This window comes from Chelon labrosus (assembly GCF_963514085.1).
Source record: "Chelon labrosus genome assembly, chromosome: 14".
NCBI classification, from domain to species: domain Eukaryota; kingdom Metazoa; phylum Chordata; class Actinopteri; order Mugiliformes; family Mugilidae; genus Chelon; species Chelon labrosus.
The window spans coordinates 16,587,843-16,612,892 of NC_140347.1; the positions used below are offsets into that span (position 1 = coordinate 16,587,843).

Genomic DNA, 25,050 nt, shown 5'->3' on the forward strand with positions numbered 1-25,050 from the left:
TGACCCATGAATTCCTCGGACAATAAAAAAAAAATCCAATTATGAAACAAATCTGGTTTTGTTCTGTTTTGTCTGTGTCGACACTCGATCCACACGTGTGAATTTCATCCTGCTAGATAATACAACATTAAAACAAATGCAAAATTAATTTAAAGAAAGCAAAAATGTTCTGCAAAAAACACTGAAGATATTCAGTGTCTTAAAGCTCTGGGCTCCTCGAGGACCACTAAGACCAGTAAATACGAGGTCACCTACACGACCAGAGGATTGGATGTGCAGTCTGATTTGAGTTTCTTTCTCTGACTTTCTCTGTACAAACTTTGAACCAGACAAATAACTCAGATTTATGATTTTTAACACGTCTGACAAGAACACACAGAAGCTCTAAAAGCGGCTGTTCCCTCTTTATTGATTTAACACAGACCAGTCTCCTGCTGGTCTCTTTCCACTTTCCATTCTCAGTCACGACTTTTTGACCCAGCTGTGCGTCATGTTCAACCCTTTTTTCCACACACTGCTTCTTTTGTTTTTGACATTTTTAAGTATAATTTACAGTGTCTTTACAAAGCTGCCCGCAGCATACGGAGGCCTGAGAGCGCCAAATAAAAATAAAATAAGTGACTGAATAGACTTATTTAATCTGCTTTCCTAATTACCCATTTTAGTTTTTTAATGTATTTAGTTCTGTGGTATATCCTCTGTGTTTCCTGTTATTTATCCCAAACGTTAGTCTTTTCTTTTTACATTTCCTTATGCATTTCTGCTTAAAGAAAGACAGACTGCCATTCAAACTTCAAACTACCATTCAGAGCGCCATGATCCTACTTTGATCATTATTTTAGATTTCCCACAAAATTACTGAAACTAATTTTAAACTCATAAATCAATCCGTTTCTTCGTAGACCTGTTACATGAGAACAAAAGAATGAGAGGAAACTTCACGTTGAGGACAAATTCACAGCTTAAACGTCTGTTTAATTAGAGATATAAAGACTGGCAGAGTCTGTGTTGTTAGCTTCATCAGGAGTCAGTGAAAATCAGTGAACATTTCGTAAAAAAAAATAATCATTTAAACAGACATCAAAACTATGAATAAAGCAGACATGAACAAATAAATTCAGAATGAAATCAAAAGACAGAAAAATATATACATCTATGTTTGCTAATTCAATATACTGTTATATATATATAGCTGAACAAATACTAACATGGAAACAACAAAGACATTCATTTAAAAAGCATAGCTCAAAGGAAACAATGGATAATTCCTGTTTCTTCTTGATCAGTGATAACATCTAAAGCCAACATGTAAAAAAAATATAATTTTCAAATCGTGAAATACAATATTTACCACAATACATGTCGCTGCAATTCACAAGCTAGTGTCCTACAGTGATTAAGCTACACATAGGTTTAATCAACAAACGAAGAGATTTGTTTATATTTGATTTCAGCAATTTCAGTAATATGCCCTGAACAGATGTGCATCCAACCCCGATGTACAGATAATAATGATATTAATAATAATACATTCTATTCATAGGCACCTTTCAAAACACCCAAGGTCACCGTACAAGTAAAATAGAGTTTAAAATACATAACAGACATCAAAAGCATTTAACAAACTACAAGTATAAGACACTAAAAGATAAGATAAAAATATAAAACTCTGAGATGTAAACTCTGATTCGTTTCTGAGAGTCCTTCATGAAGCAGTTCATTTTGAGTTAGCTGAGTTCATAAAGACACAGGGAGAGAGTTCTTGGTCGGTTTACTCTCCAGGATGTTGGGGACGTTCTTCGAGGCGGACCCCCAGCAGGTGTACACTATCCGACCGTGGACGCGGTTGCTGCTGGTGTGCGTTACTCTGCTCTTGGGCTTGCTCTTGCTGTGAGTTCTGTCCCGGGACAAACCAAAGCACTTCTTCTGGTCGCAGCCTCGTTCCTGGAGTTGAATGTGGATGGGGTACTGGGCTTGAGGAGCTGAGGAAGTGCGGACCCCGACCCGGTTTCCCCCCAGCTTGTGGTAGAATGACAGAACCAGGCTGCGAAACTCCCGCTGGAAAGTTCTGTTGAAGTAGAAGTAGATGAACGGGTTGTAGACGTGGGAGCTTTTGGCGAAGAGGGCAGGTAAAACGAATCCCTCGGGGGCCATGTACTGGTTGCCCTTGTGGAAAATGAAGAGGAGGGACACGACGGCGTAGGGGGCCCAAGCGATCACGAAACCCAAACTGATGCAGAAGAACATCTGGAAGAGGAAGTACCAGAGAAGAGGTGACAACTTTTTACTCTGGAAACTGATCAGCGCTTCAAAAACTTGATGAGTCATCTCTGCTGACGCACCCTAGAAACATGTGCGGCACATTTCCTGGGTAACTGTCTTCTTTCAAAAAACAAAGCAGTGGTCATGTGGTAAAGCAGCTTAAAACGTCTTCTCTTGACTAATCTCCAACAATCATGTGAAGATGAACAGGACATAAGGTCATTTTATTTTATTTTAAGCTGTAAACAGATGTGATTTTTTACAGCTTTGTAAACGTCTGACCTCATCATCAGCAGCCTCATCTCTTTGTTGCTATGCCGACACAGACACAGTTCACAATTTTCCCGGGGGATATGGGCGGCGGCGGCGGCTCCATCTTGAGACTTGCACAGTACGATCCGAGAGTGGAGCCACGTGGAGCCACAATACCGATGACTTGACCACACTTCCTCCAGACTCACTTTCGTTTAAACGATACTACGCCCTGCTCTACCTCCACCAGTTACAAAGAAATGTTGGATTACACACTGTACTTGTTATTTATTTATTTTTTTTCACCCTCACGGGACCGCTTTACGGAGTGGTTGGGATGGCAACTGGTGGTCGCCATTATGTCACATCTGTTTTTTCATTTTTTTATAGCATTTATCCAAAAAAATACGCTTGAACGTGAATCAACATTATCTTAACTACCTCAAATGACAGAATCCATCCTTGAAAAATATTATTTGACGTGTATTTTAGTGTTTTAGTTCAGCCCAAGTCCCATCCACTAACATGGAGGAGGTGGAGCTTATGGCCTATACTGCAGCCAGACACCAGGGGGAGCTCTACTTGCTTTGGCTTCAATTTTGAGGAGCAGTTCATGTCGTCCGTATTTATACAGTCTATGCTACACACACACAATCACACATTTCATTTTTGAATTTTAGTTTTTAAAGCTAAATGTTTTCAAATTGTCTTCTTATTATAATTTGTTAACTGCAGAGCTGGATATTTTGATATTAGGACTTTGTGTTTGAATCTATTTGGCAATTAACCATTTGATTTGTAGCACTTGTTGCACATGTTTCAATTTATGCAACTGAACTGAAACTGGTTGTGTTTCACGTGGAAAAACAAGAATACAGTTGAAATGAAAAATATAGCATCAACAAGTTAGAATACAATATAAAAGCACAACAGTGTGTGTGTAAGGCTTGAATAAAGCTGCAAGGCTAAACACTGTGGCTCTGACGTACGAAGGCGAGGCAAAAACTGCCATCCACTTGAACACTGTTTACGCTGCCATCAAACAACAGAGCAAAGCACATTTTCCTTGAAAGCTCAGGGGAGAACTAATTATTTGAGCTTTCACCAAACACAATGAACACACACAGGGGGAGGTACGGCTAAATAACAAAAAGGGTGAATGGAATAAAAACGAAAAAAGAGACTGCAGGCGCTTCCACGTAGTGTAAAAAGATGTGTCTCATGTATGACATATCTGGAGACATTTAAACAAGCCTAGAGTAAATACATTTCACATGATCATCAGAGATATAAAAACATCTCAGCTGTGTGATTAGTTCTCCCTCTATTTATTTATACACTGCCTGGTCAAAAAAAAAGTCGCCACCTGGATTTAACTCAGCAAACAGGTATGAGCCTCCTACTGGATAATTACCGCATGGCAGATTATCTTTCAGCTGGCAACAAGTTATTTAACCCCAACTGATGCAATGAGTAGCTTCTCATTTCTTAAACAACCATGTCTAAAGACACATCCTGTGGTCGTGGAAAAGACGTCAAATCATTGGCATGCATCAAGCAGAGAAAACATCTAAGGAGACTGCAGAAACTACTATAAATGGGTTAAGAACTGTCCAACGCATTATTAAAAACTGGAAGGATAGTGGAGAACCATCGTCTTTGAGGAAGAAATGTGATTGTGATCGGCGATCATTTAAACGTTTGGTGAAATCAAATCAAAGAAAAACAACAGTAGTGAAAGAAAGAGCATTTCCACATATACAATTTGAAGGGAACTCAAGGGATTGGGACTGAACAGCTGTGTAGCCTTAAGAAAACTACTAATCAGTGAGGCTAACTGGGGAAAAAAAGGCTTCAATTTGCCAGGGAGCATAAAGATTGGACTCTGGAGCAATGGAAGAAGGTCATGTGGTCTGATGAGTCCAGATTTACTCTGTTCCAGAGTGATGGGGGCATCAGGGTGCCTAGTGTCTACTGTACAAGCCTGTGGGGGCAGTGCTATGATCTGGGGTTGCTGCAGTTGGTCAGTAGTAGACCTGACAAAAATCTGCACTCTTAACCACGTTACAAGTCTTCTGTATGACTTTTAAACTTTCAGCGTCCTTAACGTGGATAAAGAAAACTCAATCAAACAAATGAAAGTGAAATATTACACAAAAGTGTGTAACCCTTGTTGTTCAGCAACCGCCATTGTGTAGCAATAACAGCAACTAGACGTTTCCGGTAACTGCTGATCAGTCCCTACCCTTGCACAGCATTTCTATTGGATTAGGGTCAGGACTTAACCATTTGAATGAAATAACTTCCACTAGTTCCTTCTTTGAATCGCTGACATTAGGTGCACCTCAGGCTACATGACGGCAGAGCAAAATTTGGCTTAATCCCAAAGCTTTTGAAACTTTTCACTAAATTGGATGAAAAAGGAACCACTTATGGCACAAATGTTGTCTGAGACTTGCTTTCAAGTCTAGTTTGTCAAAAGTCATCGTCAAGCTTTAAGAGTCATCAGTTTGGTCGTGTTGGAGATTTAAGTTTAAGTAATGCAGAAAATTAAAAGCTCATTTCAAGTCACGTCTTCAAGGAGTCAAGTCTAAAACCAAAGCTCACCATGGACAGCCGCTTCTCGGCGTGACGCAAGTTGTTGCGGATGCCTCTCGCAGACAGCGAGTAAGAGAAGTGGGACACCTTGTGGAGGATCCGACACTGCGACACCACGATGAGGAGGACGGGGACCAGCGTGAAGCAGGCGAACGAGCAGATGACATAGAAGGCGTCTTTCGCTGAGGTGTGATAACCCCTCCAGGCGATCGTGCAGGAGAGTCCGTAGGGCTCTGGGACGTACTCGCCCCAGCCGAACAGAGGGAAGCAGGACCACACTGCAGCCACCAGCCAGATGGCACAGCACACCAGCCGGATGTTAGCTTCATTCAGCCACACTGCTGTGAAGAGGGAGCAAACCTGGAGTTACAGATCGTATATCATGTCTCAGCAAATACGTCAAGGAACAGTTTGACACGGTGGACAATTTGCTTGTTTGCTTTCATCTAGGGATGCACCGAAAAATTTGAGCCGAAAAACCGAAAATGCACTTTTGGGCCATTTTCGGCGGTGCATCATCACAACATCCTGTTTCGGCCATGTTGTTTCGGTGATAATGGCCTGAAAGTGCATTTTCCCAGGAGCTTTTACTCCTCTCATGTTTGCCTATTAAATGACGCTAGCAGCCCATTAGCTTAGCTTAGCACAAAGCCTGGAAACAGTGGGAAACTGCTAGCTTCACTCTATGCATAAAAATATCTCAACAACAACAAGAGCTAGCTCCATCCATACATTAGCAATATTTTTATGTTCTGCTTGTTCTGCACTTGGAAATATCTGGGGTGGGAAATGTACAAGACGGCTCCCTAGGCAACCAGAGCCTGTAACATCCACTAGCGACCAACTGTCAACAGCAAAAAGATGGGCGCAGAGTAAATCTCTTTATTGGTGGACGGGGCTTTACTTCCTGGATTCTTCCATCCAAAGACCGGCTCCAGTCTCCACATTTGATCTCGTTCATCCCCCTGCTGTCCTTCCCATGGGCTCTTTCAGTTAATGGACTTTATTGCATCTAACCCCCCGCAAAACCACAACAAATTAAATATGACAACTCGTAACAAATCCATAGAGGTGCTGGAGGGAACATCGGACAGAGCAAAGCTAGCCGATTCTCAATGTTTCCAGACTTTATGCTAAGCTAAGCTGGCTCCAGCGTCACAGGTGTTGTACAGACACGAGAGTGGCATGAAAAGAAAATGAATGAACAGAGAAATACATGCTACCTTGTATATTGTTGCAGAAAAATATACCGTACGCAGACGATGTTCTATAATTACACTTTGAGTTTGTTTGGGGTAATTGCAAAAACCTCGAATTTGGTCACACGTTTCTTTTGTTTTCCAGTTAGTGCTCACATTTTTTTTTACTTTGCTTTATCTGCACACAGAAGATGCAGCATTACAAGCGCCCCACCGTAAGCCAGGCTGCAGCAGGTCTTCAGGTAGCGCAGGATGCTGATGGCGGTGATGGTGAACATGCCGCACAGGCCGAAGATGTAGCAGCCGAGGCCGTAGTAAACGCACGTGACGTTTTCCCCGAGCCACGCGTGGTGGAAGGAGGACAGGATGGAGAGCGGGTAGAAGCAGACGCAGCAGAGGAAGTCGACCACGGCCAGGTTGACGCACAGCAGCTCCGAGCCCACCATCTTCTTCCGCCTCCGGTAGCAGATCACCAGCACTAGGCCATTGCCCAGAACGGAGAGCAGAACTACGCAGAGGAGAGGAGGACGTTCACATGCATGTAAACAAACACATTATATGCACAATTAGATCAAAGAGCTGGTGTTACGTCTCGGCTCGAGGACTGAAACATAAAGTGGAGACAGGCTACGGAGTTAGTTAGAGATGTGGCGTCTTCTTAGGCATTTAAAGCCATGACCTTTTATCCACACCTTCTTAAGTGTGGCTGATTTAAGTCAATTAAGCCCATGAACCACTCAAAGACACACGCACTGCCACTCCAAGGATGCCACATCTTCTAGTATTTGCAAGTATAGACGTCCCTACTGTTGTGGAAACTTAAGTCTTCAGCTTCCGTCTGTACAGAGACAGATTCTGGTGAGAAACACAGAGGCGGGATGCATTCAATTTCTTTTGAGGTTTTATTGCAGGTAGAGAGATGGTGAGAGATAGTGAGAGACTCTGAGCCTGCTGGGTCTCTGGCTTTTGCAGACAATTAGCACTACTTACAGGTTCATCTAAACAGAGAAAGGGCAAGGTTCAACAGTGCCGAGATGGTTAATAGGTGTTAATCGGTGAAGTCCTCTTATCTTGTCTATCCTGACAGTTATGGTCTCCTCTGTAGGAGGATGTAGGAAAGGAAAAATGAGATTATATAGGTTATTAGTTTCTACACTGTGACGCATCATAACATGTGACGCACACAAAACGGCCCTCAACAGGCAACGACCAAAAGGATCACTTCCACAAAGTCACCACAACCACCAGGAGTAGCAGCAGAGGATCCGTGAGTTGTTGACACCAAAACAAAAACGTTCACTTCCTTAAAATTTAAATTAATTCAGCAGAGCCAACATGAAAGGAGAGCAACACAATGATCACATCCTGTGCCTTCACATAACTAGCAACACCGAATAGTGATCCACCAAAACTGGGCTTACATTCCCACAGCGCACGAAGCATAAATAAAAAATCCTAATGATTTAAAGCGCCTGTAACTCCTGATATGTACACATAATACTCCTACCTTAAGAATAATTTGGGTAAAAACAAAGTCCACTAAATTGCTACTACGTGCTATCACAAAATTAGAGATTCTCATTCCCATCTACACTAGTCCAGAACGTGGTTTCCTCTCTTCCTGAAATTTTAAACAACTATCCAACGCCGAAAACAACAAAGTGATGATGGATGAACATGGCAGCATCTGCCGAAGGATAGCTTTCTAGAGAAGACAACACCAACCCCTGCTTGAACCCTACTCTAGCGCAAGTCAACTCCCAGAGAGCTCTGAAATTCAGTCTCCACAGAAAAGTCCAAAAGGTTTCCAGGATGCGCCCCTATTTATGTTTACAGCCCTCAGGCCGGGTCGTAACACTGGCCATCCAACAAAGACAGCAAACATTTTTTTTTTTTAATTTTTTCTGAGGTAAGAATTTGCATTAATTAACAATCATCTGACAAATCATCTGTATATTCATCTGCCTTATAGAGATAAGAAAATTTATGCATTAGTGACAGTGTAACTGGTATTTCAACATATTATCTTGCACTTTACAGACAAACATAAATAGTGCACAATTGTGCAACTAGTCTAATGATCACTGAATGTGAATAAAGCAATACATGAAAAATGCGTATTATAAAATATATATATACTTAATTAAACTTTGTGAAGGGTTTAAGTGTTTTTAAAAGTCGTTAAAATAGTGAAATAAAAGACATTTTTTATAATTTATGAACAACAAACACTTTTATTAAGGCAAGATTTTGCATTAGTTAACAAAAATCCACTGTGTATTTATCTTCCTTATGGCAATAATAAAAATGTATATTAGTGCACAACTACAGCTAGTCTAATAAGCACTGAATGTGAATAAAGCAATATATTAAAAAATGCATATTATAGAAGACATACGTATTTAACTGGACCCTTGTAGGGGGTATAAGTGTTTTAGAAATTGGTTAAAATAGTTAAATTAAAAAACTAAAAGTCTTGTTTTGATGAAACATCAAATACATTTCTGATTACTTTGTGTCTTTCAGTGAAGAAAATACATGTTTGTGTTCAGCATCAGTGGAGAAAATAATGACAAACGAAGAGAAGATGCGCATACCGACGGAGAGGATGGCCAGTCCCACGCATCTGTCAGCCTCCGGGGTGAGTTTGGAGGTGAAGGCAGAGACGGTCCGGTTGTCCTCGGAGGAGTTCAGAGGCATTTGGAAGTAGCTGTTCCCGGTGAAAATAATAATAAAAAAAAAAAAACCCTGGACGATTCCGAGAACAGTGAGATGCCGGAGCGGAGACCGACACTTTCTTTATATGCAGGCGGGTGCGTCGCCATGGTAACGCCAAGCTCCGGCTTTATCCGATGAAACTGTGGTGAGGAAAGGACCCACTGGTCCAGGAGGTGTGGACAGATGTCACAGGCAGCTCATCTGGTGAGGGGGAACATTTATCTTCTATATATTTTTCTGTATGTTTTTTTTTTAGTTTTAATCTTCTCGTTACTTTTGCCTCTTCCACAATTTTCTGTTTTCTTTCCTAGTCTTGGCCACTCGGGGCAGCAGAAACAAGCTGTGAACATATTGTTGACATATTATCACTTTTTAGTTAATGTGTTAACCGTTTACTTAGTTTTGAGCGTTTTTGAAGCTCAAAGTGAAGTCAGGGTCGTCGCCATCTTGGGCAAGACAGGGAGCTGCATGTGACCCCAGGCCTGTAGGGGGCACCAATAACTTTAAACCTCTGCAGTGGCAATGTTTCTCACGTTACATGTTGTGTGCACGACTAAAATAGTAGAAATCTGTCTAGGAGTAAAACAAGAAAGAAAAAGAAAGGAAAGCAAGATTGTGATAAGTGAAGCAGATCATAAATAGCTAACTGAATGCTACTAGGCTAGCATTAACCATGGGGTAGAGACATTTGAATGAAATAACTTTCATTAGCATCACTAGCACTTATTTCACTGACAGCTAACTTTAGTTAGCATAGCTAGCAGATCAACGTGTCCAGCTCTGTTGTTCATGATCAAGTCTACCGTAGAAACTTTTGGTCCCAGTATAGAGAGCCGAAGTCCCGTCCCTCTACTTCCGGGTCATGGGACCTATCTTTCGAAAAAATATGAACGGCAGTCTATGGAGAGATCATAATTATTTTCTGGTCCCGATCGAATTGTGGCATGAATTTCACATATGATGTGTGTGAATTTAAAAGATAATTTTTCACATCAAGAGATAAATTATTTGACGTAAATAAGCTGAACAACATTAGGTTTTGTATGAGATCGCTTAGTGAACTACATCTCTCTAGAGATCCCTAGAGAACTATGGCTGTCTCCTTGTTGAGCTTTACCGTCTTCTTCCAGGACGAAGGCAGAAGCATCAAACGAGGTGAAAATCATTATAAATCGGGTCATGTCGAGAGCTGTAGTTCCACGAAGGGAGTTTTGGTCGGTTCTGTACACGCCAGCATGCGGGACTTGTAGTTCGTTTAATTACGTATTTTCCATAGCGTTTTACTTAACTATCTTGCGACAAACTGTGACATTCTTGACATGTAAAATCATTTTTTATTCTGAAAAACAACATATGTATAATCCAAGGCACAAGTCGATCGGGACCAGAAAATAATTTATCTTTCGCCATAGACTGCCGTTCATATTTTTTCGAAAGATAGGTCCCATGGCCCGGAAGTAGAGGGGGCGGGACTTCGGCTCTCTATACTCTTGATCTCTTTGTTCTCTGATCTTGGAAGGGGCCTGACTCCATCTGACAACCAGCTAGTTCAAGAACCGTCAAAGGTGGAGCATGAGTGGAGCAGAGGCCGGCAGATGACGCCTAGCTAGTCTATTTCTGCTCTCAGCGTGAACATTTTAACTCATTTTAGGAGCCAGCATCTAGTGGCCATTAGAGGAACTGCAGTCTTTATCACTTAGCTGATAGTTTTTCAATCCCGGCCCTGAATTATATATATTTATTTAACTCTTTAGATTCTTTACATTTATGGACATGGGATTGATATGATGAATTATGGAAACAAGTGTTTTTATGTTCTTATTTTCCAAGACACCTACAATACATGCAGCTTTAAATGGACAGGTATTCACACGCATAGAAGAACAGTTACACAACGCTCTCAGTGATAGAAAGTCTTACATATCATACATGAAAATGTGGTCATTAGCGCTGATGCCTCACAGCAAGATTCCTCCCACCGTCCAAAGACATGCTCGTTAGGTTAACTGGCGATCCTGAATTGGCCGTATAGGTGTGAATGTGAATGGTTGTCTGTCTCTCTGTGTTAGCCCTGAGACAGACTGGCGACCTGTCCAGGGCGTACCCCGCCTCTCGCTGTCAGATGTCTAATTTAACCCTAATGATTTTTATTCATGACGTGTGGAGCTTTTGTTTTTGTGTAATGCTACTCCTTTACTGCACCTACTGTATTTACTTTTAATATAGCTGCCTGGGAGTTATACTGACGTCACACTTAGTGTGCAAAAAGGAAAACAGGTTTTCCAACAAAGTGAAAAATCATCTTCACTTCAAGAGCTGTCTCTCCACATGAAGCACTGGAGGCTTTTATTGCGTTTAACAGATTGCACAAAACACCCCTGAGAGAATTGAACACATAATAAGATTTCTCCTTTTAATAAGAAAAGGGGAAGAGACGAGCGAAGTGTGAAATCCATAACGGTGCGAATGACCTGCTGGGTCTTATAAAATAATCAATCAAGCAAATATGTCTGTGGCAATGATTGTTACTGTGATGATGATGGTTTTCTACTCATGTCAGAGTAGAGAATTTGGTTTGCCTAATTGACAGCTATCGTTTTATTACTATACAGTCCATTTCTTTTTGTCACTGCAGGTCATCTTCAGTCTCGTCTGGATTCTGTAATGCGTAAGAAATGTTTGCACAAGATGAAGCCGAATGTCTTTTATCGATTGTCAATGCTGGAACCGATGATAAAAGTCGTGTAGGAGGCCCGGAGGTCATTCACAGAAACATTTATTGAACGGCTTATTCAGGCAAGGACTGAGATGACGTGGAAAACCTTTATTGTCATTGTATGTGTGAGACAATGAAATTGCATAACACTGATCACAGAACAAAACGGTCCACCACATGAAATCACCACCAGTGAAATTCACAGACAGGCCAAGACTACAATAAAAAAACAAACATATTGCATAATTATTTTATATATAAAAGTGTGTTTACTGAAGGACTGGATGGCTCTGGGAAAGAAACAGTCTAATAGTCTGGTGGTGGGAGTTTTTATGGACCTGTGTCACCTCCCAGAGGGAAGAACAAGTGGAGGCCGCAGTGAGAAGACAAGTATAGTCTGGTCTTTATTTCTAACTCCTTGTCTGTAGTTTCACCCAAAATACTGAGATATAGACATGTCCTATTCTTTCTAGATTTTTTATTTCATGATCACCTAAGAAATCTTTATCATGAACGGGTGACAGACTCAAAACGAGGAACAAAAGAGACTGAGATACAGTAGGTAAAATAAGTATCTAACACGTCACCATTTCTTCTCAGTAAATACATTTGCACATGTTTGTTTTGGGTAAATGGCTGTAAATTTTTAATCTTACCTATATTCAGTACACCTCATTGCAATCTAATTTAACATTTCTTTTTAATATTCACCTTTAATATTCACTTATTCACTTATCTTATAATCTTGTTAATATTGTGTATACTTATTTTATTTTTATTGTTGATTTTAGCTTTTGTTATATTTATGTATGGTTGAATGCCTGTACATTGCTGCTGCAACAGAGAAATTTCCCAGTTTGGGATTAATAAAGAAACTATCTATCTATCTATCTATCTATCTATCTATCTATCTAAAGGTGCTACTGACAAAGAAGAAATCAAACCTTAGATGTCCATAAATTAAGTTACGTGTTCATAAAATGGAATGACACAAGGAAAAAGTATTGAACACACTTACTTAAATGTATTTAATACTTCGCACAAAAGCCTTTGTTGGTAATAACAGCTTTCAGGTTTGATTTTGGCCCATTCTTCCACACAAACAGTCTTCACATCTTGAAGGTTCTTCGGGCCTCTTCTATGAACTCTGACCTTTAGTTCTTTCCATAGATTTTCTACTGGATTCAAGTCAGGTGATTGGCTGGCTGGGCCAAGTGAAACCAAATGAGAGTTTCCTCGGCTGTGTGTTTTGGGATCACTGTCTTGCTGAAACGTCCACCCTCGTTTAATCTTCATCATCCTGGTAGATGTCAGCAGGTTTTTTTTTTTTTTATCGAGAATGTCTCTGTACATTTTTCCATTCATCCTTCCTTCAATTATATGAAGTTTGCCAGTGCCGTATGCTGAAAAAACAGCCCCACACCATGTTGTTGTTGATGTTCCCATCTCCGAACTTCACGGTCGGTGTGGTGATTTTGGGGTGACGCGCAGTGCCATTTGACCTCCAAACATGGTGTGTATTACGGCATCCAAAGAGTTCAGTTTTGGTGTCATCTGACAAGACTATATTCTCACAGTGTTTCACAGGCTTGTCCAAATGTTGTGCGGCAAACTTCAAACAGGCTTCAACGTGTTTTTTTCTTGCGTGGTGAGCGCTCATACAGGGCATGACAGTTGAGTGCGTTACTTATCGTTTTCTTTGAAACAGTTGTACATGCTAATGTCTTTCAGAAGCGCTCCACCAGTGGTCCTTGGCTCTTGGACAACTCTTTTAACTCCTCTGTCAGAAATCTTGCTAGGAGCACCTGGTCATGGCCGGTTTATGGTGAAATGATGTTGTTTCCACGTCCAGATTATGGCCCTAACAGTGCTCACTGGAACATTCAGAAGTTTACAAATCCTTCTGTAACCAATGCCATCGGTATGTTTTGCAACAATAAGGTTGCGAAGGTCTTGAGAGAGCTCTTTGGGTTTACCCATCATGAGATGTTTCTTGTGCGACACCTTGGCACTGAGGCACCTTTTTCTAGACCATCAGTTGGAACTGAACCAGCTGATAATAACGCGCACCGACAAGGGGCAGGATTGCTTTCTAATTACGGATAGATTTCCGCTGGTGCCTTGGCTTTCCGTGCCTCTATGTGTTCAATACTTTTTCCCTGCGTCACGTAACTTAATTTATGGACTTCTAAGGTTTGGTTTCTTTGCGTGTGTTAACGACATCTGGTTTGATTTCTTCTCTGTCAGTAGCACCTTTAGAAATATATTTACTGAGAAAAATGGTGACGTGTTCAATGCTTATTTTATCCGCTCTATTAAGTATAATTAGATGTACTGTACTACCCAGCAGGAAGGTAGTTTATCATGTGAAGCGACGCAATGAATAAGGGGCTCCTTGAATAAAGGACACTTACCCTGTTAGAGCCTTGATTCTGGTGGTGGTGGTGATGAGGAAGTAATCATTCTGATAATTCTTGAATCCATGAAAGAGAGGCTGAGTGACGCAGAGCGAGAGAGAGAACATGTTTTTTTTTATTATTATTATTATTATTGGGGTTGGAAGGTGAATCCTGTGGAGATGAAGTGAAGGTTTTCTAGTCAGTTCCACCGCAAGGCCGCTGGAGGACGTGGGCATCAGAGGCCAGGCCCAGCTGAAGGCAGCGAAGCAAGTCTCTGTCTGTGGTTGTCTTGTGATAAAAAGGCAGAAACACTCGGTGAAGACAGGTTACGCAACCTCAACCTTTCTGTGTGTCTCCTCCTGTCTTGGGTTTGTCCATATTTCTCCTCTCCTCCCTCACGAAAGCAGCAGGGTAAAGCAGAGCCTGCCGTCTCTTCTGATGCTTCTCCCTGGCTCAGCCTCATTCATACTCCTGGATGGTACCACTTATTATAAACGGACGCTTAATTTTCAACAGAGCTGGAATTAATCATGAGAATTCAATTAATGTAGCATTAGCCTGAAGCCTTTTCACCATCTACTGAAAGCACAATTAACTGAATCAATTTAAACCTCACAAGGAACAACTAGTACAGATTCTGGCGTTAGAAGGTTTCTTATGTCAGGATCTGTATAATACGTATCTGTGCAGAGTTCCTGTTGCTAATTCCACCTTAAAACATGCAAAATCAGTACGTTTAAGGGGCAAACAGGGCACAAATATCAAACTCTTTATTGTGTGCTAGAAGAAAAACTGAGCTGATCCTCAGTAGCAGTAAGAAGACAAGTCCACCTGGTTATTTTTGTCCATAAATGTCTGCAACTGAAGTTTTCTCAGTAAATAACTTCATTTCTCAGAACAGATTCTAGTTCATCATAAAGGAAACAAGTAATTTTTCTATTACTACGTAAAGAGGTGAAATTAATTAATTACAGCTGTCTCCATATACATCCGGACACAGACACATCTTTTATTATTTTACACCTGTTTACCAAAATACACACAGTTCTATAATAATACAATGCAAAGAATACAAGTGCAGACTCTCAGCTTTAATGGGTAGGTGCATTCAAATTGGAGGAAAGGTGCAGCAACTACAATTTTTCAACGTAAAGCTGTGAATCTTAACTTTAAGTCCATATTCATTATGTAACTGTAACTTGGAGCAAAGTGTCTACTTATATAACCAACACATACACTATGTGATTTAAACATTGAGTTCAAGACCTCTCATGTAAATAAATAAATGGAAAGATCTTGTTTGGGCTCCTCGTCACAGATATTAAGCTGTTAGCATTTCCTCACTATGCCTCTCATGATAAAATAACCTTCTGAGGTTCCAACAGGTTAATTATTAATAAAAATGACTATTTAAATCAGTTTACTTACAGTTGTGATCATCAGCAGTCTTCAGATGTGTCTTGTAACCCCTTGAGATTAGGGTCCATGCTTCAAGTTGGGATGCACTCGACTAGCACAATTAAAATGCTTCTATTTTATTTTACTGTAGAGCAGGGTCTAATATATTTGATGCTTTAGGTACATTTCCACGGGGATTGGAATTTAAAATGAATCAACATATGTACCTTACTGTACCGGACTTTCAAGTATGAAGCAAGTTGCTGGACCATTCAAATAAAGGAGTTCATCATCATATCCAGGGAGCTGTGTGCTTTAGACTTGCACCATCTACTGGCCACCAGGGTGTACTACAACTCAGCACACAGAAAAGAGACGGGGGGGTTACACTTTGAGTAGAAAGATAAAGTAGACTTTATTTGATGGTGAAACCTAGATAAGATCTGTGATTACAAAACAGGTTCCCCACATAGTTCCTTTAAACGTCACAGAGGCTGGAATGCTGTACTGACAGAAAGGCATCAGAATAGACTGGACCTAAAATATGAACTTAAAAAGAGCAGACACCGAGGTTCAGAGGGAATTCAATTTAAAAGCTCCTCTGATCTGTGGCAGTCAGATTAAGTTACCAAACACAATTAATCGGCTCTCAACGTCAGAAACTAGAGACTAAAAGCGATGGAAAAGGAAACAGCGAACAGGCATCGATGGTAAAGACTGCTTGAAACGACACTCCAGCGGGGTTTTCTGGTGCTATTTTCAACATCATGACGAGTCTTGTTTGGTTATTAAAAAAAATAAAAATAAAAAATCAAATGCCAGGTAAGTGTTCAGCTTTGAGAGAGAGAACCATTTATGTTTCTATAACCACTGACTGCACTTTCCTAGACCGTAGGAAACATTACACTGTACATAAAATCTGAAACCGAGTGGCATTTCCCTTTAAGTAACCTCCAAGCTAACGCACACACGCACGCAACAAATATACACTCAAGCACATCCTGCGTCCCGTCATAATATTCCATCAGAAACATCAAAGCATTCAAAAATATTAGCCTCGACAATACTCTGGAAAAATATAGTACTGTAGGTCTCATGTGTTTTTATCTTTTTAAATCTGTGGTTTTAAAGAAATGCTTCAACGTTTTGGGAAGACCCGGGACCACTCCCAGTAGGGTAGGGTAAATATTAAGCTACAGCTAGCAGCTGGTTAGCTTAGCTTAGCATTAAGATTGGAAACAGGGTTAAACCAACGGCACACAACTACTGTAAAACGTCTCATTTATCATTACAGATGGTTCCTTTAAAGACAATATCTGCTCCAGTATTGATAAATAAGTTGTTTAGACTCAAACTGACTCAACCTGCACTAAGGGGCGTGTGCTAACCCTGTGTCCAATGAAACGCTTTCTAAAATTTGAATGCCCCTCCCCCCGTGTCTCTCAGCACTATGTTTAAACATGTATGGGCGGAGCCTGCTGAAGCAATTGGAGCTGAACAATCAGAGTACAGTGTGTTTCAAGAGGGGCGTGGCCTCCTTTGCTTTGATTTTACAGGAAACGCATAAATATGAAATGAAAAGCATATTACAAGAAAAAAAATCAGTGTTTCTACAGATTAAACTAATAAAATAGAGTTTATGTGTTAAGTGAGGCCAGAGCAAAAAAAATAAAAATAAACTGCTTCCCTTTGTTTCCAGCGTTTATGCTAAGCTAACTGGCTGCAGTTTTATATTCGCCACAGATATTTACGTTGCGTATTTCATGGCAATAACAGGAGTGCTTCCCAAGATGTTGAATCATTCCCGTTAATCCCAGACATTTAGAAAAACGTTTCATTCATTTGAATGCCCTCTCTCAATACTTTAGTGTAAATCATGTTATAAACACAGCTGTTGCTTTATTTACATCTATTAGCTTCATGTTTTCACCCAGATGAAAAAATATTTACCAACACCTGACACACAAAAACAGACTCACAAATATGACATTTACCCTAAAAGTTAATCAGTTTTAAATCCACCGTCTGAAGCAGAGTCGCTCCACATCAGGGATTCATTTCTTTATGATTCATGATTTTTTTTGGCCATGTACCCCCCTACTCTCTACCTCTAACAGGAGGTCTCCCAGCGTCTTCTGCTCCTAACACCAGTCCTTCTCTGTACATCAAGAGACACTTAATGCCTAATTCTTCTGGGGTCTGGTCCCATCTGCCCAAAACACTCCCAAAAGTCTGCCATTCCCTTCTCTCTTAAGGTTTTACACCTAAGTGTTGGCAGCAACGAGGAAAAGCACATTAAAAATAGACATCTTTAAATAGCTATTCAGCTTTTCTAAGTGCAGCACAATCGGAAACGTTAGATTCAAGTCATTATTATTTTCTCCCCTCCCACGTTATCATATAATGAATATAACGAAAAAAAAAAAAAAAAAAAAATCATTTTCAGTTAAGAAACTAAATGTGAAATGATAAATCTTTGATCAGACAAATAAACAATATACTGCAGCCACACTGTAACATCCAAAAATAGTCTGAAGTTGAAATATATATATATTTATATATATATTTATACTGTATGTTTATTTATTTATTTATTTTTAGGTATTTTTTTTGTTTTTTGTTTTTTTACTGCCAAAGAAATGCTGGCGTTCTAAGTCACTCTAAGTAGATTTAATATACTGTTGAGGTGCAATTTGTGTTTTTACGTTAACCCTCTCCTGACACTCCAGAACACGGTGTCAAACCATTATGGAATAAAAAACACGACATCCGTTGTCATTTGGCACATGGGGTGCTCTCGCTGGGCGCCACACTAACGCCAGGATCTTTGTCGTCTGCAGCATCAGTATCTGCATCTGCATTAGCATTATCATTGGTGTTAGCATCGGCGACGGCGACGGCGACAGCGTCAGCGTCAGCATCAGCGCTCTTGTCCTGGTTGTCACTGTGATTGTTACTACTGTTGTTGTTGTTGTTGTTATTGTTGTTGTTGTTGTTTTGGACACCTGGGAGCCCGTGGCTGTTGTTCTGGACCAGAGCGGAGTTACTGAGCCGTAGCTTATCCAGGTTCTTCCACAGCTCGTCCCTCTCTTGCTCCTTCTTCTTCTCCCTGGAAAGACGACATTTTCGTACTATTACTGATTTATTGATGTTTGTATTAAAGCACAAACATATGAGCGCTGTGTCATGTCTAGTAACCCACATTCAACACTAAATAACAGGTAATATTATTTATCTTGGTTACTCAGAAACAAGTAGAGTGGAGTGGATTTCTTTAGACAAGAGTCAAATGATAAAGTCAAGCTGTCCACAAGACTCCTGAGACACTGCAATGATTCACTTTAGTCATCGTTAAGCTCAGACGATGGACTTATTGGTCTCAAGGAGAGAGGTCCTGAAACTCAAACAGGTCCAGCACGTGACAGACACCGTCACTCACCGCTGCCTGTCTGCTTTATAGGAGGACGTCAACTCATCAAACAGCGTGCAGTTCATCTCCATCAGTGTCTTCAGCACGTTGTAGACCAGAGCTACGATTGTCCTGCAACGCAACAGAGAGACGTTAGTGGCTTGAGTAACGTGACGTGACTCTCAATTAAGTGTTTAAACACATTATGAAAGGCTAACATCACCCCTCTCTATCGCTCTGATCAGGCCTGTTCTGATCGGGCTATTCCTCTGATTATAACCAGAATACTAGCGTCCAGGTTAAATTAGCCTCTGATGTTTTATGGTTCTTTGCGTTTTTTGGGGGGTTTTTTTGACAGCTACAAACCCTCAGGACTTTTTATGTTTAGGTTGTTCAGTTACCCTCATGTTTACACACACAAGCTGAGACCTGAATGCATCGGAAAAGACAGTGAAGAGGAAGACAACTAAACACGAGCATAAAAAATAAATTTCAAAACTTCATGCGTCCTAAATGTTTTGTCTGTTGTAACATGGTTTTAGTGACCCCCTTAAATAACATGAATAAATATGAATTTTTCCACATATATAATACTTCAGGAGCAGATAATGTATGCAGCAGCAGCAGCAGCAGCACTGAGCTGTTGACCTTGGACTCTCTTCACATTACGACAGGTTTTCTTTAGTCAGCTCGTGGTCTGAATACCTCTTACCTGCTACTATGGCAGTTTAGCTCAAACAACCATGTGCAGTGACAGTGGCAGTACGTACGGATTCCAGTGGTCTTTGGAGATTCTGTACAGGCTGCCGAACATGATGGGAAGGATCTTGTCAATGTTCTCCTCGATGAGGCTGAGGATGTACTCGTTATTCCAGAAGTAAAGCGCTCGCTCTGCTACCTGTGAAGACAGAGAGAAAGACTTAAGTCAGAATCCGTCTGAAAAAGCTGTCTTCGATTAAGAAATGGAGCGACTAAAACAAAACAGCAAGGGCACACAGAAGGATCTTCCCATTTGTCATCCTAATCTAATCTTAACAATCAATTCGCCCAGAAGAGGCCAGCTGTGTACAACAAGTTGTTGCTCTTCCCAACTTCCCAGCCAGTAGTAGTAGTAGCTCATAGACATATATACATGGACGCCTCATTGAGCGGGTTGGCCTGTTGTTGCGATACGTCAACGTCGCCGCCATATTGGAGGAGGCAGCTCTGTCCCGCGAACCAATACGAGTCAATGGAGTGAACTTCATTAAGCGTCTTCTCCAAAGTGCTGTAAGCATTTACATATTCACACACGAACGTATATATTATATACCGATAGGAACCAAAAATCAGTTTCCTGAATATATACGTTCGTGTGTGAATATGTAAATGCTTATAGTACTTTGTAGAAGACGCTTAGTAAAGTTCATGCCATTAATTCGTATTGGTTCGCTGGACGGAGCTGCCTCCTCCAATATGGCGGCGACGTTAACGTACGGTCCAGCGCTCAATGAGGCGTCTATGTATATATGTCTATGGTAGCAGCTCTGAGGGTTTCCCCTTTTGAATGACAAGTGACTACCGCCACCTGCTGGTAGGAAGAGTCATTTACTTTCATGCGGGCAAAAAACATATGTGCCAGCTGGCCATTTTCTGTAGTTTTTGCGCCGAGTTCAAGTGCAACTTTTTGGTCCAGACACAGGCAATGTGAGTAGCTCTTCCGATGCTGGTTTAGTGAGTCTAGTCAGTCTAGCCACTGACTGGACCTTGAAACCATTTTAGAGAGATAGTGGTTCACTGTTGTTCATTTTCTGTAGTTTGTGCCTTCGTTGTGCTGCGCTGAATCACACAAATATGGCCTAGGATAATCACGAAGACTGAAGAATATCAGAGGCTTGAAACAAACAGCTTCTGTATTTGCGTTTACCTGAAAGTGTGGATTGGCCACACATTTAGAGATCTGTTTGAAAAGCGGCTCCTGGATTTTTTTGAATTGCGAAGCCTCAATGACATCGAGGATCTCTTCAATCTCTCCCAGGAACATCACCTGATTGGAGAAGAGGCGCAGAGAGTTAAAACATGTTACACAAAATATGTGTTTGGCGTATTTATAGGCATGCAAATTACCTCCTTCTGGCTGCAGGTTTTGGGCCAGAACTTGAGCAGACCACGGATCACCTGCACAGGAAACAGCAGATTTCTTAAGAATTTGTCTCTCATGCCGGTCTGAGTGGGTGGTTTCTAGCACACGCTGCAGATAAATATAACTTTTTCTGCAGTGTAGACTAATTTAGTGCTCAAGGCTTTCGGCTTTGAGTGGGAGGAATGATAAAGAATAGAAAAAGTACCGGCTCTGTGAGCGTAGGATCCTTCTCTAAGAACTGGACCACACAGTAGGCCAGCTGGGGGGCAGAGAAGAAAAATGAACACAAACCGCCGCGGGTAAACACAGCAACACAGACAACTCAAATGAAAATACATTTTCTGCTTCATCTGTAGTGAAAACGTGTTATTAGTGTAATTATTATAATTAATTGCGACCGGAAACGCATTAAAACACAGTAAAAGTCAATGAACCAGGGTGTTTTCACTTCCGAGCCACTTGGCGGCGCTACAATACAGACATTACACCGTGACCGTCCACATTCCTGCTGAGACCATCCTCACAAACAGCTGTATAATTCCACTCTCAGATATTTTCTGTGCCGCGTAGAACTGATAGTAAGGATTTTCTTCTACCTGTGCATGGAAAAGGGCCAGTCCTTTAGCTGTATGCAACGGGATGAGCACCTTCATCAGGAACTGCTTGTGCTCGGCCTTCAGAGGCAACGCAAACCCGTTGATGATACTGTCAACAGAGAAACAACGGAGCAACGTTAGCTTACAGACAAAACAGCAGACACTGTGAGATCAGAACAAAGCAGCGAATATTCAGTTTGCGACGTGATAAAAAAGAAAGAAGAGAGCACAGGATTATCTGAAGTAAAACTGAAAGAAAAAGGAGACGTGGTTTACAAAAATTTAACAAAATACCACTGCTAAAGGACAAACTCACTGATTTCTTTACAACTTAACACGTTTATCCAGGACTGATGTTACGGTTTTATGGAGAAAGCTTACAAAATCAAGAAAATAATCCCAAATAAAGGACAGTAAAAGCTACATTTTGTGATTCTTGACACCGTTTCCTTTATCCAATACATCAAACATATCATATAATAAATCCAGTATTTGCCGTATTAACTTGAAGGAACAGATAAATGAAACACTACCCAAACTAACAGTCTAAAACCACATCATCTCACTCACCTTCCCAGAATCTCTAGCAGCTCGGCAACTCCATTGAAGTGTTCGGTTTCATAAATGAACCTGCAGCACAGACAGAAATTATGAAACACATCACTAAAATCCGAGTGCACTGACCAGAACAATTGATTCACGCCGCTCCGAATAGTGTGTTCCTTTTTGAGTATTGATTTGGGGGGTAGCACAAATAAATGCAGACACGTGCAGAAAGCTCTTAATATCACACACGGTACATCGATTCATATATATATATATAACTTGGAACCAACAACATACTTGCAGTCTGCTTACTTGAGAACATTACGTTACAATTAAGAGAACTGGCTCTTATATAACTTAATGAGCCGTACATCCTTCACCTCCTCTGCTTGGTAGCACATTTCTATCTAGCCGTGCAGCCCTGGTATGTGCAGACAGGGCCTGACAACTGTGGCACTATTTTTATCCTCGGCGGCAGATGGTCAAAGTGGGTGCACCCGTTTTGCCACCTTGCCTGTTGGAAGTGACATCAAGTGTCCCCTGTTTCAATCATCTAGAGCTCATTGTCACGCAGCAACAGGCGCAGAAAAGATGCGACACGCTGCAGATGCGAGAAAGTGGCGCATCCAGCTCAACGTTATTTTTGACAGATGAATATTGGGGTCAACTGAAAACCAAGACTTCACACCAAAACATTTAAATGCTTGTCTGTGCAAATGAAACGTCTTTCCAAACTATATGTCATTGGTTTTGGAGGTTGTGGCATTTCAACATGTTTACATCCAGTTTTACGACAGACGAGAGTTTTGTTTTTTCTCTGTCGTCACACTTTTAAAATCCAAAATGCGGCAGCTTTCAGGCCTGGTAGTGTTCTCAGAGTTGTGTTTTCTGTTTCGGAGCTCCCTCACATGTGGACTAATCTCATTGTGCGGCCTTGTGAGACTAGTCATGTGAAACTAGTCTCACGAGAGCGAGGCGAGAGTTTTAATAAGAGGATTCAGGAATTTTTTTTAAACCTAGCCCTAATAGCAACCAAGGAACTAAACTCAGTAGTAACCAAAAAGATAGACGGACAGTTTTTAGACACAAAGAAACATCCACGCATTTAATCCATGCGACTCTGATGTTTGACAGGATGTAATGAATGAAACCAAAAGGACACTGATAACTGATTATCTGTGCAGAGTCTAACAATATATGTGTTTCAGATGTTATGTAGGGCTGGATTTAAAAAAAATCTTGATTTAAAAAATATGATTTGATTCATAAAATCCTCGCATTGTTTCTTTTTTTTTTCCTTTTTAAACATATATGCATCCGGCATCCTCTCATTAGAAATCTCACGAGATTGGTTTCGTACGGCAAATTAAATTAATCGACCTGTAAGATAGATTCATAACATGACAGAAGCTACAACCCGAGGAGCACTGTCAGGCTCGAGAGCAGAATGGATTTAAAAAGTATGATGACAGAGAAGAGCGATGCAACTACAGGTTTAATACTGTGGAAATAAAACAGATCTCTGGAACCAATGACAAAATTGGTTCTGTGAAAATCTTTCTCATAACCAAGTTAAACTGTTTCAAAACCGAAATATTTCCAAATGAACTGATATAGAATCACATCAAATCAAGACCTTGGGGATTAGAATCAAATCTGTTAAGGAAATTAGAGGCGCTACTCAGCAATAATGTTATCAACCAGTTCTCTCTCGTTAACTTGCGGCCTCTGCTCGTTGCCGTGCAGTCTCTGCTTATCTCTCGCTCTTTTTAAAACTGTGCAGGAAGAAGAGAACGGCTTTTTAAAATATCAGTCTACACAAGTAAACATATGTTGTTCTAATATCAATGTGGGCAGGAGACAGTCTCATTAATGCAGCAGTAAATGTTTAGCCCTGATGTGGACAGTACTGCCCCAGAAGAGAGGCCTTTATGGCACATATACTAAATTTAGTGACTTGACATGCAGGTTTAATCCCTGAAACTGTTTATTTCACAGTGAAGCTGTTGTCTCTTTTTGTCCCTAAAGACACAACCTTTTACCAAAAACTAGAAACAACGACAGAAAATACAAAGAGGCAGCGTTTGGATCCAGAGACAGCAGCAGGCCACTTGGGATAATATGTTACACACACTTTATACGGCTTCTGTCTCAGTCTGTATTGGGTTACACTTCTTGTTGTTATGTAATTTTATGCTCTCTGTAAAAATGGCATTTTAATCCAACAGTTTTATCTGTTAAATAATAATAATAATAATAATAATAATAATAATAATAAAAAGGCCTTTCCTGGGTGCTCTTAACTCACCGCAAGAAAATGTTGTTGATCTGCTTCCTGATGAAGGCTCTCAACCCAAGGAACTTTCCGTAAATCCGATGCAGGATGGTCTTCAGGAAGTCCCTCTCCCTCGGGTCCTCGCTGTCGAACAGCTCCAGCAGCTGCAAAGACAAAGAGACAACAAGCGTTCTCAGACCGGATTCGTTCAAAAGTGACCGGTCAACACAACAGACAGAAAAGGCTCTGACTGAGGAGAATCTCAGAGTACACTGTATATACAGAATAGTGCTGTTTAATTTAATAAAATAAAGCTATAAGTAAATGTTGACTGTGGATGACTGAGCAGACAATCTTTTTGCAAACACTCTGATGTGCTACTGCTGATTAATAATTGAGAAGTCAGAGTGCGAACGTAATCTATCAATCAGTCACCCTTTGAGCGGAAGACAGATTCTGACGCACTTCATCTCATTTTCAGCGCAGACAGTTACACAACTTTTTCAGTACGCTGCCTTTGCTGTGCGGTGTGACTTAACAAACCCAGTATCCTTAAAAAA

The 25,050-nt window shown here is 40.7% G+C and overlaps 2 protein-coding genes across 3 annotated transcripts in view; both read right to left on the bottom strand.

Annotated features, from left to right (window-relative positions):
• Positions 1-1,737: 1,737 nt before the first annotated feature.
• On the bottom strand, positions 1,738-9,011 carry opn8c (opsin 8, group member c; the record flags this gene model as incomplete). The annotated part of the gene is made up of 4 exons (XM_084561048.1): positions 1,738-2,247; positions 5,122-5,453; positions 6,526-6,819; positions 8,909-9,011. The coding sequence occupies 4 exons, from the start codon at positions 9,009-9,011 to the stop codon at positions 1,738-1,740; spliced, it is 1,239 nt and encodes a 412-aa protein (XP_084417174.1).
• Positions 9,012-16,333: 7,322 nt separating this feature from the next.
• ppp2r5a (protein phosphatase 2, regulatory subunit B', alpha isoform) overlaps positions 16,334-25,050 on the bottom strand; it is a 42,680-nt gene continuing 33,963 nt past the window's right edge. The window contains exons 6-14 of one of the 2 annotated variants that reach the window (XM_084560267.1): positions 24,524-24,654; positions 22,240-22,299; positions 21,670-21,778; positions 21,279-21,332; positions 21,058-21,108; positions 20,858-20,977; positions 19,722-19,849; positions 18,982-19,083; positions 16,334-18,651 (exon numbers count right to left, since the gene is read on the bottom strand). In XM_084560267.1, coding sequence (XP_084416393.1) covers positions 18,318-18,651; positions 18,982-19,083; positions 19,722-19,849; positions 20,858-20,977; positions 21,058-21,108; positions 21,279-21,332; positions 21,670-21,778; positions 22,240-22,299; positions 24,524-24,654 — 1,089 coding nt within the window. In that variant the 3' untranslated portion in view covers positions 16,334-18,317. Of the gene's footprint in view, positions 18,652-18,981; positions 19,084-19,721; positions 19,850-20,857; positions 20,978-21,057; positions 21,109-21,278; positions 21,333-21,668; positions 21,779-22,239; positions 22,300-24,523; positions 24,655-25,050 lie in introns of both variants that reach the window. The other variant, XM_084560268.1, reaches the window with a different exon arrangement.